The sequence below is a fragment of the Pogona vitticeps genome, chromosome 11, assembly GCF_051106095.1.
Source record: "Pogona vitticeps strain Pit_001003342236 chromosome 11, PviZW2.1, whole genome shotgun sequence".
Classification (NCBI taxonomy): Eukaryota; Metazoa; Chordata; class Lepidosauria; order Squamata; family Agamidae; genus Pogona; species Pogona vitticeps.
The window spans coordinates 2,094,675-2,109,904 of NC_135793.1; the positions used below are offsets into that span (position 1 = coordinate 2,094,675).

General features: G+C 52.3%; 1 protein-coding gene across 1 annotated transcript in view; it reads right to left on the reverse strand.

The window, feature by feature from the left end:
* The window catches only part of SLC16A2 (solute carrier family 16 member 2), a 76,490-nt gene extending 62,771 nt beyond the window's left edge, over positions 1-13,719 (reverse strand). The window contains exon 1 of the mRNA XM_072981263.2: positions 13,304-13,719. Coding sequence (XP_072837364.2) covers positions 13,304-13,619 — 316 coding nt within the window. The 5' untranslated portion in view covers positions 13,620-13,719. The remainder of the gene's footprint in view (positions 1-13,303) is intronic.
* Positions 13,720-15,230: the final 1,511 nt, after the last annotated feature.

Consider the following 15,230-nt stretch of genomic DNA (forward strand, 5'->3'; position numbering starts at 1 on the left):
AGGATCTGCCCAGGGCTCTCTTGCTAAAAAGATACACTAAATGTTGTTTGTTGTATTTGAGATATTTAATGCTGGGTGGTTCAGTCACTGTTATAGTATGCTGCTGTAAACCACTAAGTCAGCAGTATATGAATGAATGAATGAATGAATGAATGAATGAATGAATGAATGAATGAATGAATGAATGAATGAATGAATGAATGAATGAATGAATGAAGCCCTTCAGCTTATTTGGGGGTCTCTCTAGATTATTTTTCTATCCTTTTTTTAAAAAAATACCTCCTAAATTCTGTGGCAAATCACTAAATTGGCTGCTTACATCAATGAGGCAAGTGTTTATCGAGTGCTAACTGTTGAGTAAAACAGGAAGTTTACCGTTGATTAGAACTGGAAACCTTTAATTACCATTTATTGCCAGCCGCTTTCATCAGGTTTCTTCTCTTTTGTTATTCAAATAGCGTTTGCAAACGGTTTAAAAGGCTTTTGGTACTTAAGCACCCAGTTGCTGTTTAGTAATTTTATAATCAACTGTGAATGAAGTTCATCTAAAACCATTCCATAATGAATTACATGTAACCTTAAATTTTAATTAAGCCTTAATTCAGCCTTAGTGAGCTTGGGGGCAGATGACATAACCTTGGGTGAATTAAAATTATAATTTTATGATAATACGTACTTAAACCTGAACGGACTTGCAGGAGAAAATTTATATCCCAATCTTACAAGATCTTATAAAATTCACAAAATGTTGTATTTATTTTTTTAAGCGTCAAACAACACTCAAATAAATTTGTTCCGGAGCTGTAATTAGGAACCTTAGTCCAGAACATCACAAGCTATTTGAATTAATCATCATCATCATCCTCTTAGAATGGCTGAGCGGGAAAGGACCCTAAGGATCCATTGAGTTCAGCCCCTGACATAGAAGCCCAGCAGGGAATCGAACTCCCAACTTCTGGCTCCTCAACCAGTTGCCTTTGTCAATGACTGGGCCGAACCTCCGATCTAAGGGGAAGGACTTCTTGATTTATACTTTTGGTGAGCAGCATCTCATGGCCTGGGTCTAGCCAAAATTAGGATCTTCACAAATTCCTTTAAGCCTAGGGGTACCAAGCTATCCGTTTCCCAGCAACTCCAAGTGACTTCTGTGCCACTTTGCAGCGAGACCTCTCAGCCATGGCCTGTGGTCAATGGGTGTGGCGGGAGACTGCCAATGTTTATCCGGACGGGCTTTCAAAATGGCCACCCCCTCGAGCTCACTGTGTTATTAGGGTTTCCTCTGCAAGGCCACAGAATCAAAAGGACCTCACACAGAAACGTCCGGAGGCTGTGTTTTGGTCGGCCTCCACAAAGGACATTTCCTCGCCGGCGCCCAGTCGCCAAGTCACGAGGGTCTCCTTGCTTCCAGGACATCCAAAATCCGGGCGCTCTCAAGCCGGACGCATGGTGTGCAGAAAAGCTCAGGGAGTCAGGATTATTTGGTATTTATTTATTGGCAAAGCTCGTCACAGTCAAACTTGTGACTTCTTATGAGGGACTAGTGGTAAGGCCCGCAAAAAGTAGTAAGGCCAAAAAAAAGGGGGGGGGGCAAAAAAACCTTACGATTTATTAATTAGGAAATCCATCTAGGGATAGTGCAGGAGGAAAGAAACAGGTTGTCACAACTTGCTTACAGAAGTCCCAAGAGGGGGACTTCCAGATATACAGATCTGACGGTGCAGCTACGATGGAGGGGGGGAACGACAGGTAGAGAGATGGGGAGGAAGCAAGAACTCGGGTGCAGCAATCGTAACACAAGATGACAGAAAAGAGGGGAAAAAACACCAGCTCTGTTCGTTATTTGCTTATGTCGCTTTCCCCTCCCCAAAATGCGCTACATGCACCAATCTTTTATCCCGTACAAGCAGCCAAGCTAATTACGAAAGTAAGCCTATTTAATTAAAGGGAACAAAGGGCGTTCTATGGTTGATCTCTTCTTTGGAAAAACCCTCGCCGCCCAGAACGCCGTGTCTTGTTTTCCCAACCGGGAAGGGCCATCATCACCTAGTGGAACAACGGATACTCTGTATGCCATAAATCCCAGGTTCAATTCCCAGTGGCCACAGGCTGGGTGTTTACAGTACTAGGTCAGACCGCTCACTGGCCCTGCCTCAATGCAAGGCAGCGCCGACAATCACCGCCCCGCCTCCTCCGCCACGAGAGGGGTTTATCTGGACGTCTTGCGCTGCGTGTCCGGCTGGAAGGCTGAAGAATCAGGTCAGTGGTGTCTACCAGGCAGGAGAGCTCCATAATGGGCCGGATATTGATTCCAACAACAGCGTATCTTCTCCAGCTACTGGGGAGGAGGATGGATCTGGCAGGCAACTAAGAGTCTCTACCTGCTGTTCGTTCAGTCTGACCCCGGATACGGAGGCTGCAGCTCAGCCTCCGTAGGAGCAAGTGTCCAGAGGCTCAGCATGGGCCCACCCCTCAAGCTTTCACCCATGCACCAGGGCGGAATAGGTCTCGTTTATGCTTTTTGGTGGTGGTGGCGTTGTAGGACCAGAAAGCATGGTCGTCTATTTTTCCTAACACCCAGAGGTAGACTTACCACTAAGTTTCAGTGCCCCGAATTCTAGGTGTCACCGTCCCCGGGAGGCAAAGCTTTCTCCCCCCCCCCCCCCCGGTCGCTTCACCCAGCCTCTCTTACTCCCTCCGAAGGGGCAGAATATTAAATACAACGTCCACATTCAGTCCTTCGGCCACCTTCTCCCGGCACTTGGCGCTTTGAAATTAAAAGAAAAGACCCAAGCCTCTGCTCAGAGAGCCACGAGAGGACCGCTCTTCACAGTTTTCAGCCAGGCCGCCAGTTTGCGGCTCGCCAAGAATCCACGGTACTTAATTATCTCCGGTCGCCTCTGTTCTGAAATGCACAGCCAGGTCCGCTGAGGAACTGGAGTGTGGGAGACGGACCTAAGAAATGAGAGGGGGGGAAATGGGAGAAATCCTGCCCCCATCATTGGTGCAGACGAACTGAAGACGAACTCCAGGGTTCATCGCGTGGCACCCTCCCGAACACATTCGAAGCATCCCCTGCCACTGCTGTATTGACCAACCCTCTTCCTAGCCCACAGACAGCGAAACCTGCGTCCAGTCCTTACTTCTGCCCCATTTGGAAGGGTTGAACAAGGCACCTGTTGGCAGACTTGCAAAAGGGGGATCGTGGATGTGCAAGGAAGCTGTGCGACTAAAGACAGAGAGGGTTTGGAAAGCCCTTTTGCAAATGGGAGTCCTGATCTGCCTACCTGGAAATTCCCTTCTTGGGGTTTCTGTAAGCAAGTTGGGATGCTCTGCTCCTGCTCTCCTGCACTATCCCTAAATGAAAGGCATGGGATGGAAGAAGTGGTGCAAAGCAGAGCGAGCCGGCCGTCTCCTAACTGGCCAGGCCACAGAGCAAGCCCAGCCGGGCAGCCTTTATAAGGGTCAAGAGGGATCCCATGACAAGCTTATGGGGCTACTCAGACATGTTCCTCCTTCTCTGGCAGGCCTCTCCGCCACTGATTTGGCCCGAGCTGAAGGGCACGAGAAGGGCAGCCTACAGATTTAATCCTTCTCAGGTGACCGGCATCAGGCTCCATTCCTGACACACATTTCGCACGTCTGGAGAAAATCTTGAAATCCTTGGGGGTGGGGAATTAAAGTCTTGATCCCACGAAAGGTTGAGCTTAAAAATCTCAACAGAAACAAATATTTTTTAAAAAATAAACAAAAAGAATGGCCCACAACGAATCTGTTGTTTTGAGTTTTTTTGTCCATTGGGATATTTTGGGGTTTGTTTGTTTGTTGGAGAAAATCCCAGCAGTATTGCCATCAAGAACAAAATAAAAGTTCCAGAGAGGTGATCCCTTGATTAGACCACAAAATCTACAGCAGGTGATGCAGAGAAACAGGTTGGACACAGGTACTCGGGTTGACACCGCGGGACAAAGGGAAAGAATTGCATTCTCACCGGAATGAGGTGTACGTATATTAAACCCTAACCGGATCCATAAACCATACTTGAAATACACAGGAACCTTCATGGGGGTGAGAAAATACTCTGCAACTTGCACAAAGGCATGATTTTTAAACAGTGTTAAAGATCCATGTGCACTAGAGTTAAGACATAATTTTGTATACAAGAATTTTGCTGTTTGCCTATTGTTTTTAAAGTGTCCTCTTTACATTAAAGCAGAGTTTGCATGTAAGGGAAAAAAGGCTCTGTGTACGTAGCGAACATGGTAATCACAGCGGATGCTTTTAAAAAGACCAAGAGAGGGGGAAAAATTGTGTCTATTCTCTTACTGTTTGGGTTCGACGTGCCTTTTACACCTTGCACATAAACCATGAAAGCGTTTCAGTCCGCCCTGATAGGCAGGGCATTAGCCTGCAGCATTCGATAGACACAGACCCATTCTTAATGAAAACCTCAAAACGTGACAAAAGGCTCGCTCAGGCTGAGTGACTTGACGGAGGGCACAACGTGAGTCAGTGGCAGAGCTGGTGTCCAGAGTGCACTTGGCAGCTTCAACCCCATGCTCAGCTGGTCCAAGCTCTCAAAGCACCAGGCAACAAGAACTGGGTATCAAGACAGGAATGTTCCCAGTTCTACTTCTTTTCAAGTTATTGCACACTGAGGCAACCCTCAAACCAACCCACTCTTTCCAGAAAAAGCAGACAAACAAAAATCGTAAACATAAACAACATCCGATCAACCTTCTGTAGTGTGTAGGTTTTCAACAAAATACTTTGTAGCCCAGCGGGACCTGATGGGAACGGTTGCAGGTCCGACCTCTCCTGTCCACAAGGAGCCCTTGAAGCATGTAGGCCTCTACCCACAGACCAAAGTGGCACAGCCTAAACAAAGGCTGTGTAGTTTAAAAAGAAGAACCCTCTGTCTCCAGGCAGGGCAAACACTTCCAAATTCTGCTGCCTCCCCATGTCAACAGAGAGAGAGAGACGCTGGGAGAAGTAGAACCGAAAGGCCTATAATTCCAGCGGCTTTTTAAACGATGCGCCAGCGAAGCCCACGCTCATCCAGGTGGCTTAAGCGCCTGAACTATGAAACGTGCTTTAAAAGAAGACGAAAGCTGCGGAATGAAACTACCGGCCTAGGGAGATTTGGGGGAGAAGGAGCAGGAGGGCGGCCGGCTGAGCTGGGGAGGCCCCCGGAAATGCAATACTCAGGATTCTTATCGCTGAGAACCCCTTTAGGTGAACCGCTGGATGCGTAAATCGTTCTAGCCTCCAGCAATCCGCGCTTCAGTTCCACGTACCGTAACTCTGCTTTCATTATTTCAGAAGCAGGAGAGAACGTCTAATGGAATGGACCCAAGACAGGCAGCAGATGTGCCCGTCCTGACTTAGACGCTGGCCTCAGATTAGCTCTGCTGCTGGACTTCACCGGCTCAAAGGGGTCTCAGGGATGGTTTTGATCCACAGGGACAGATGTTTTGATTGATGGATTTACCAACGGCTTCCATTTATCTGCACGCCCTTTTTTTTTTTTTGCTTCCCAGAGAAAAGCCCTCAAGGCCTGGCACCAGGATTCCAAAACAATGTAATTATTTTCAAAAGGCACACTTGAAAGAGTTTCCAGTCCTAGCAATAAACTATAATAGGAGAAAAATAAGCTTTCCATCCAATCCCCAGGAAACCACCAAAGCGACTAAAACACAAACAAACAGCGTCTCAAGAGATGAGGAGATGAGGGGGCACAACCTAGATTTTAACCATATACTTTTCTCCCTTCAGCAACGCAGGGGTTAGGGCCACCAGACCCCTCGCGTACTTCAAAATCGGTCCCCAAAACTACAAGGTATAAAGAGTTCATTAACACAGAGACAGGCATCCGTTCTCTCTCGCTCTCGCTCTCCGAGTTCTTTTCCATAGCAAGGATGTGTTTTATAAGCCATAAAAGTTGCTATGACCCCCTCCCCCGGACCTAGAGGCTGAACTGGAGATGATGGGTCTGGGGGCAAGGAGATTACTTCCATGCCTTCCGAGTTGAACTCATGAGGTTCTTGGGTAGCCAGAGGCACAGTACTAATTGGATATTTGTTTATTTATTGACAACAATCCATGCCTAACCGAAACCATGCTATTCTGACCCATGCAATTCAAAGGAGAAGCGTACAAATAAACATCCCGGCTTTTATCAGCCATGAGGACAGGACATCTTGAAGGATCATCTCTCACAGACTTGAGCCCTTCAATTGGGGGGGGGGGATTGTTGAAAAGTGCAGTTAACCAACGAGAGTCCTAAGATTGGTGCAAAAGTCCACACAAGGTTATTTATTAGGTTTATTAACGTCCTGTTTTTCCACCAGGGGCTCACGGTGGTGAGCATGGATTCCCTCTTCCCTAGTTTGTCCGTCTCTGGCAAAGCTCTGTAAGGTCACGCCAGGCCAACCAGCGAGACCCAGGAGTCCCCACGACAGAGATCCTGGGTCGCTCAAGTTTGAAGCCAAAAGCTCTAACCATTACCCAGCACTGCTTCGTTCTGCTTTCCAGAGAGACCAGCCGAAGACTTAGCTTAAAGGCCTCCTGAAAGCCAACACCCATCTAAAGGAGCCCCCCCCCTTACAACGCAACATGCAGCTGGCATCTCCCTAAAAAAAGCAAATTCCACCTCCTGTTTCATTCCCTTTGAAGACACATAAAAGGGGTCATCCTACGATCGTAAAAGGGTACGGCAACTGCGGCTCTCATCATCCCACGCTACAGGAGAGCTGTGGCTGTTTTCCCATGAGAATAGCTCAAGGGGGAGGGGGCGGAAGGTCTGGCACAGCTGGATTTTAACGACATGCAGTATTTATGCTGCTTTTCCGCCCAAGAAGCTCAAGGCACAAAAAATGGATGCTCTTCTCCTACACATGTTTTATTTCTAACAACTCCCTTTCGAGGTAAGCCAGGCTAAGAAAGCAACTAACTCACGTGAGCTTCGAGATCTGCAAGGGCTGGCTGCATAACACGTTGGTTTGGGTCTCTGGTTGCAGAGCCAGAGGTTGGGAGTTTGATTCCCCCCCACTGTGCATCTCCAGAGAGAAGAGCCAGCCTGGGTAGCCTTGGGTCAGCTGCACAGTCCCACAGCTCCCCTAGAGGAAGAGAAGGGTAAAGTACTTCTCAGTACTCTCTACCTGGAAAACATGATTGTTATTACTAAGCATTTGAACCTGGGTCGCCCTAGTTCAAGGCCAACCGTCTAACTCTGTGGTTCTCAACATCTTTTATTGTCTGTCCCTCTGATCACTTGTACCAAAGGACCAGGTTCCAAGCTCAATGGGATGTGGTGCGAGATAAAGTACAGGAGGAGGAGAAGCAGTTATTTTGCCTTGCCATCACTGGAGGAATAATCATCCTCATCATGTGCCGTCAAGTCAGTTTTGACTTATCGTCACCCTTTTCCGGGGTTTTCCAGGTAAAGAATACTCAGAGGTGCCCTTCCTCTACCTTGAGCCCTGGCAGCTTGCCCAAGGCTATACAGGCTGGCTCTGCTTTGCAAGAAGCACAGTGAAGAATCGAACTCCCAACCTGTGGCTCCACAGCCAGAGACCTAAACCAGAAAAAAGCATCATAAAGACTTAAGTTCCCCTGTTAATTATTATAATATTCCTCCCCCAAAATGCTGCAATGTTCTGTGAGACAGCCTCACAAGTACTGCGGTTCTCCCACCTCTCTGGGAAGTCACGGGGAACGGAAGACTCTCTCCGTTGACTCAAGGAGAGCAATCAGGTTCGACCTGCATGCCTAGCCCTGCTACATTCCAGGAGCTGATAAACAAGGACAGGAGAGATGAGCTTTGCCCCCTTAACATCCCCCTTGCCCTTCTTCATCCTCGAGTCTTCCAAGAAAACTGTCCATCACCTTGAACATCAAGAACATCTAAGAATCCAGGGCCTGGAGTGAGGTGTGGACTTCTAACAGCCAGCTGATCCCCCAAGCAGACATTCCAGTAGAAGGGAATAGGCAGGCGGTCATGCAAGCCAGCAGCAAGCCAGCTTTGCTTTGCGGGGGGGGGGCAGGTTACTTCCTTTCCCCCTCTGTATCCAGGCTTTGTTGGGGATGAGCTTTTTTCAGCTGTCTGCTTTCAGGCACAGACTGGTGTTTCCTAAGGGGGCCAAGCCACTCAACCCGAGACGCTTTTTGGTGGAGAAATGAGATCATAAATGTTCCAAACCACCAAAGTCCAGGTGCTTGCAGGCAACAAGCCATATCTTTGAATGTGGATAAACTCTGCCCCAAAGGGAAGCCACCGATGGCCTACAAGCTCTAGGCAGGCCCGTTCGTAAATCTGCCCTAAATCCCTTCATTGGGAAAACCTAAGGTATAAAGAAAGTGGGTGGAAATTGTAGCCCTCTTCTGAAAACTGCAAAGCTCAGTGGCAAATTACACCACCAATTTTAGGGGGAGGAAAACTCATGATGGGGAACGGCGAATGTTTTGCTCGCTTCGGCCTGGCGAGGAGCAGTCTGCTGCTCAGTCTCAGCAGATTCCTGAGAATAATTTTGAAGCAAGTCAAATGCCTCTGAAATTGATTGCCATTGGCCACACACTGGATCCGGGTCTGTGTTGTAAATCTGGCCCTCTCCGTTCGACGGTCTTGCAACACCGAGGCGGCACACCGCGAAGTGCGCTGCTTGATTTTGCATCACGCAACCCAGAGATAACCCAGGGATGACTCACTCCAGCGTTTTCCACCTTCAGCGTGTCATCAACCCAGCCTAGATGTACAAATTTAAATGCAAAGCCCAGCAAAAGGAACATGCCAAAGAGATGTGAAATGTTCAAGGAATCGTTTATCACGCCCACCAGTCCGAGGCCAAGCACGCCTCTGGAGTCTTAGCCCTAACACCACACTTGCTCCCCACCTGCATTCCAGGAGAACGGGCAGGTAAGTTAGCAGAACTGTATGTTTTTTGGGGTTTTTTACCAGTACCCACGTGGCATCTTTCAGGATCCACTTTTCTTGCGAAGCAGGCAAGTCACCAAGAGACAGTTCATGGCAAAGCTGGCTGGAAGCAGCCGCGACACAGTCTGATTCCACCTCGACGAAATCACCCAGTTATTCCCTGGAAATCTTACACTGCAATATAGGGAGCAAAGCCAGTGTTAGCGGCTCGACACGAAGGCTCTGGCCCATTTCCTTCCAATTACAATGTTTAGGCACACAGTTAAAATGCCTGGCGTGCAGATCTAGAAGCATGAGCCACACGCAGGATAGAGATCATAGCTTTGAGCAGTACCTGCGGTGTCGTGACTAGAGCGGTGAGCTAGGGTATGGGAGACCCGGGTTCAATTTCCACATGGCCACAAAGTGCACCGGCTGTCCTTGGGGCAGACATGCCCTTTTCGCCCAGTCTACCTCACAGGGTCGTTGTGCAAATAACATAGGCCCCTCCCATTTATCCTTCCGCCGACAGGCAGGCTTTTAACAATCATGACTGCGTCCCTGAATGCCTGTTTAAAGTTAAGATACATTAAAATGTTTGATTGCTTTCAATTACTTAATTGTGTTTTAATTAGTGTATAGTTTAATTGTTTTTTTTAATGATTAACATGTTTTTAATGCCATTCTTTTGAATATTGAGAGCTGCCTTGGGGCCCCTAATTGGGGGAGGGAGGGAGGGAGGAAGGAGAGAGCAGTCTACGCTACCATGAGCTCCAGGTAGGAAAGGTGGCCCATGAATGTCACAGACCAATAAGTGATGTGCTTGCAAACAGGGGTAGGTGCTGACGGCGGCCACCCTTCTACTCTGATTCCACTTTAACTCTGGTGAGATGGTAGGCGTGGAAGAGGTGGAGGGTCGGTCCTTCGGAAAATCCCCCCAAAAAAGGGGAGCAACAGATTCCTGCAAATTTCCCGCTGCTCCATTTCTCCTCCTTCTGAAATAAAGTGAACCTGGATTTCTGAATCATGCCAAGTATTTCTTGCCTGGGGGAGCAATCCCTGGAGACCTTCAAAGCAGGATGTGAATTTGGGCCGGGCAAACCCGGACCAGGGGTGGGAAATATTTATTTGTTGCCATGTAATACGCAAAACGGTTCCTGAGATAAATGAGATTCTCTGCTCCTCCCACTAACCCTGAGCCTGAAAATCCCACACAGCAGACAACTCCATGCAAAGTAACGTATTTTTTTTTAAATCTGCAAAAATCAAAAGCCTATGGTAGGCACAAGGGAAGGGAATTCTGTTTACAAATGAGTCTTGTAGTACCATAAACTGAACTAGAGCTTGGTGAAGAAAGTGGGGTCATTTAAATAGAAGATGCAACACCAGGTTACCCACGGCAAATTAAAATCATCTCAAGACGACCAGGCCACAGGAACTAGGGGGAGCTGGTTATTTTTGTTTCTTTTAGACTTCCACAAGTATGGTTTAAGTGCATTAAAAGACGTTTTCCCATGCAAGATCCTTCTAAAGGATATATTAGTGGACCATGGAGCCCCCACCCCTTACAGGGTTTGAAGCTCTGAAGAACTAAACTAAACGGGGATTTTCCTGTCTAGGAGACTAACCAAACAACCCCAAAAATCAACACTGGTCTATTTCATGTAAGCAAACAGGTAGACTAATATATAAACAAGGGGCCTGGTTACTCTGCTGGCTGAAACTGACGTTTCCTTCCATGCTGTTTTATAGGGAGACATCATCCTGCAACATGAAAGAATTCCGCTTGAGTAGCTACTGTATCTGAAACCTTGTTAGCAGGAACCTTTCCGCAACAGTCCGAAACCTCTCCTTGTAGGTGTGACCTCCCCTTTGAAGCAGGAACAAAAGGATGCTTCGGCCTATCTTATATTTTTGCTGAACGGCGGGAAGGTCGGGCCAAACTAAAACGGCGCTTCAGAGGTTATGAAATGCCACGGGAAAACGCTTAAGAGGCAACGCAACGACTGTATGAGCAAGAGGCATTTTGGACAATAAGCGTATATTTATTTGCACAGGAAGTAAGAGCATCCTGCCATTGATGTTCGACCTTGCTGGGGAAAGAGGGCGCCTGTAGAAAATGCTTCTGAGGAGCAGCAGAAGGCCTCACATGGGAAAAGACTGGGTAGCTGAATTCATTTTGATCTCCGCCCATCGGCAACACAACTTGAGGGGACATTGAGCGACACAGAGATCCAATGATATGGCCCAGCTATTTTCCAAGTGTTTTCACCGTTCACTGAGAATGAACGGAGGCTGCCCCGTGAAGTGGCTGGCGCGCGCACACACACACACACACACACACACACACAGAGAGAGAGAGAGAGAGAGAAACACAACAGCCCCATTACTAAATTTCCCCTCCCTCTAGCCCACCCCTCCAAAGAATTTGGGGATAAAAGATAGAAACTACATGAAATCCAAACTCCCACCTAAGAGTCAAGAGTAAGGGAGATCCCAGCAACCTCAGCCGGCTTCCATTTCCAGCCAAGGCTCGTTATCCACAAGCTGGTTGGTACAACTGGATATGACAAGGAACTGGGATTCGACGGGTGCGTTAAAAAAAAAAGACAAAACGCACTTCCGCGGGAAACGTTTTTGACAGGTTTAGGGGAAATATGTCATTATTACTGACAGCGGTGCTGCTGCTCAGAATCCTTACGCACCATTTCTAACGTTCCTTTGACTTTACGGTAAAAGCCACCGACTCCCCTGTAGGTCCTATGGGCGGGGGATAATGGGTACTGTAGTCAAAAGCACTTAGAGGCCACCAGGGTGAGGAAGAACAGCTCCTGGGTTGTAAAATCCTGTCAAAACTAAAGAACCAGCCCGAAGCCCTGGGAAGCAGCTACCAACTGAGGTCCAGAGCAGTGGCTGAGACAGGCAACTGACCCGAATATAAAGTGCTTCTCTACATCCCTGTTTCCCAGATGTGGCCTTTACTTTTCCCCAAGATTTCCCCCCTGCTTGCTATTCATTTGCCAAAAGTTGCCCAGACTGAAGTGCAAGGAGACGGGCCTGGATTGCACCCCACTTCCTGGCCTGTTCTCAGCTCAAGGCGTACAAGCAACGGGGACCGGGCGACATGGGCTCAGGCAAGGCTGGGTGGGAGCCGGCGGGAACTGCGCTGCGAGGTTCTCTGAGGTTCCTTCCAGGATAGCCGCCTTTAAAACGAAAATGGCAAGGGGCTTCAAAACTGGCTTGTGGGCATCGCCTTCCACCGAAGGTGGTCTGCAAAAGTGATCTCCTAGCTAAGAACAGGGGCAGGAGAATCCGGACCGTCTAAATCAAAAGGGGCCACTGGAGATGTGGGAGACCCAGGTTCGAGTCTCCCTTCCGCTCTGAAAACTCATAGGGGAGGGGGGGGTTCAGGATCTGTCCAACTTTCTAGCCCTGACCTAACTGATAATAAAGTACAGGAGAAGCTGGGCCACACATGGAGCTGGCTGGCTGGGTGCCGCTTCGGGGAGGAAAACAGACAAATGAATGTAACATGTATGTCTCTGTCATATATGTTTATGCAAACAAACCCACTTATGTATTTACTTCTTTTATAGATACTTTATATATATATATATAAACAGAAATACAATATATACAAATATAAAGGTGGGTTTGTCTGCATATAGACGCAGGAGAGAGAAGCGGCTTCAAAACTTAGAACAACAAGAACCACAACAATCCAGGTAAAGGTGTGTGTGCGTGTGCGTGTGCGCGCGCGTGCTCAGAGCACACAATTAAAACAAAACAAAACAGGGGACCCAAAGGCTGGCTGAGACCTCGAAGCCCCTCCGATGCTCAGCCAGGGAGCAAACCTCGGATCTCCTCCTCGTGGGAGGAAAAGCACCCGCACGCACTCGCACGCACACAGACGCACACGCACACACACGCGTCGGAGGGCGCTTGTTTACTAGCCCCCGGGCGGCCGGCGTGCCAGGCGCTGCGCACGGGGGAGGCTCCTCTTTCGCCCTCTTCCCCCCCCCCCCAACCCGGTCTTTCCAGAAGGAAGGCGAGCGAGGTCGACGGGAGGGAAGGGGACCCGGCCCACCTTCTGGGCAGACCCCCCCCGAGGGTCTCCTCCGGGCCCCCCCTCCCCCACTCCTGAGCCCCGCTTCTTCTTGGACGGCTTGGGGGGGGGTTGCAGAAGGCCCGTAGAGGCGCTCCCCAGGTAGGTCGCGGGTAGGTCCCGATTCACCGCCAACCCCCCCTCCCCGTCCGCCGAGGGCCCGATCCTGAGAACTGCGGCTGCCGGCTCTCTTCCTCCGGGCTGGCCGGCGGGCCCCGTCCCCCCGGGACCCGCCCCGGCTCTTCCTCCTCCTCCTCCTCCTCCTCCTCCTCCTCCTCGGGGCTCCTCACCTGTCTTGTACTCCAGCGCCGGGTCCTGCTCGCCGCCCGCCGCCTCCTTCTGCAGCAGCACGTAGAGCATCCCGAACGAGTTGTGGATGCCGAAGATGGAGCCGTTGCACCAGGTGGCGGCCAGGACCACCACCCAGCCGAAGCCGCCCTCGGGGGGCGTGAAGCCCGGCGCCCCGGCCCCGGAGGCCGCCTGCCCGCCGGCCAGCCCCCCGCCGCCCTCGCCGCCGCCGCCGCCGCCCTCCTCGTCGCCTTCCTCGTCGCCCTCCAGGGCGCCCTGCGCCTCCGACAGCGCCCGATCCTGCCGCCGCAGCGCCATCGCGCCCGCCGAACAGCGCCGCCCCGCCCCGCTCGCGCTCCTGCCTCTGGTGCCGCCGCCGCCGCCGCTGCTGCTGCTGCTGCGCTGGTCGCGGCCGCCGGTGATGCCGCCGCCGCGCCGGTCCCTCGCGCCGCCCCCGCCGCCGCCGCCCGAGGCTCCTCCTCCTCCCCCCCCGTCCTCGCTTCCCTCGGCGTCATCCCGCCTCCCCGTCGCCCCGCCCCGCCCGCCCCGCCCCCTGCCCCCCCTTACACACGCACAAACACACACGCGCGCACGCGGAAGAAGCCCGCCGCCTCCCAGCCCCCTCCGGCGTTGCGCGGCTCGCGCTCCTGCGCCCCATTCCCTCGCCTGCCTCCTTCGCGGCCGGGACCCGCCAGAGGCGAAGGGAAGGCCTCCCGGGCGCACGCGCCGCCCCCCCCGCCTCTTTACGTGTGCGTGTGTTTTGGGGACGGAATTGGGGGGGGGGGCTGGAGTGTGCTTTTGCACCTCTGCTAACTTGGGGCGCGGCAGGTTGGCGGGGGGGGAGAAAGGCAGGGGAGAAAAGCGAGGCGGGGCAGGAGGCGAGCCCCGTGCGCGCTCCCGCCTTGGGCGCGCGTGGCCGCCTCTCCTCTGGGAACCGGCGGCGGCGGGGGGGGGGGGACTGCAGAGCGTGACGGCGGACCGCCGGGAGCCCTCCAGCGCCCGCGTCCAGGCGAGGCTCGCGCCGGCCCGGGGCCAGATTGGGGGGGGGGGTCCGGTCTGGACCCGGAGGCCGAAGGCGGCGGGGGGGCTCTCGGGGGGGGGGCGGGGGGGCTTGTTCCCCAGACGGGGGTCTCCAGTGGCGAGACTGTCGCGATTCACACGGACGCGCACAGGCATCCACATCCGGATTCCCCGGGCGACTCAAGGAAGGGGCGCTCCCGGCGGAGGAGCGCGCCCGGGGATTGTGGGGGGGGGGCGGCCGGCAAGGCGGGGGATCCACCTGGCCTTCCCCCCTCCCGGGGCAGGAGGAGGGCGCGCTGGGGGGGCGGGGCGGCGGCCCGGGAGGGGGGGCGTGGGAAAGAGGCGAGCGCGCGCAGGAGCCACGCTCCGGGCACGGTGCCCAGGGCCGCTCCCGCGGGAAGGGGGGGCGCGCGCGGGGCGAAACACGTCCGGGGCGAGGGGGGGTCTTCTCGCCGCCGGCGGGGGCTGCCAGACGCAATTCCTGTCCTCGGCGCCCCGCCTCCTCCTCCTCCTCCTCCTCCTCCTCGGCCGGGAAGGGCGGCCCCCCGGCTTGGGGAAGGGGCGGCTGGGGATGGAGGGGGGCGGCCTGGGGGATCTCCGGCCGGGGCGCTCCGGAGACGAGCCGGTTTGGGCGCAGGGAGGAAAAGGCTGTCGAGTGCGATGGGACTCGCTGGTGGGATCGGTAGCGCCCTGGTTTGCGTTGGGGGGGGAGGAAGAGAGAGAGACCCCTTCCTCAAGAGCGCCGAGGTGCTTGGCCGGTGTCTTCCCGGCCTACCCCGATCAGTGTCAGACCTTTCTTAGGTGCCAAGCCCCCCCCCCCAAAAAAAACACACACACATCAAAACTCCAGCTGTGGGAAGGAAGAAGGGGTTTTTTTGCCCCCCCCCCTCCGAAAAAAAAACCAGCTGG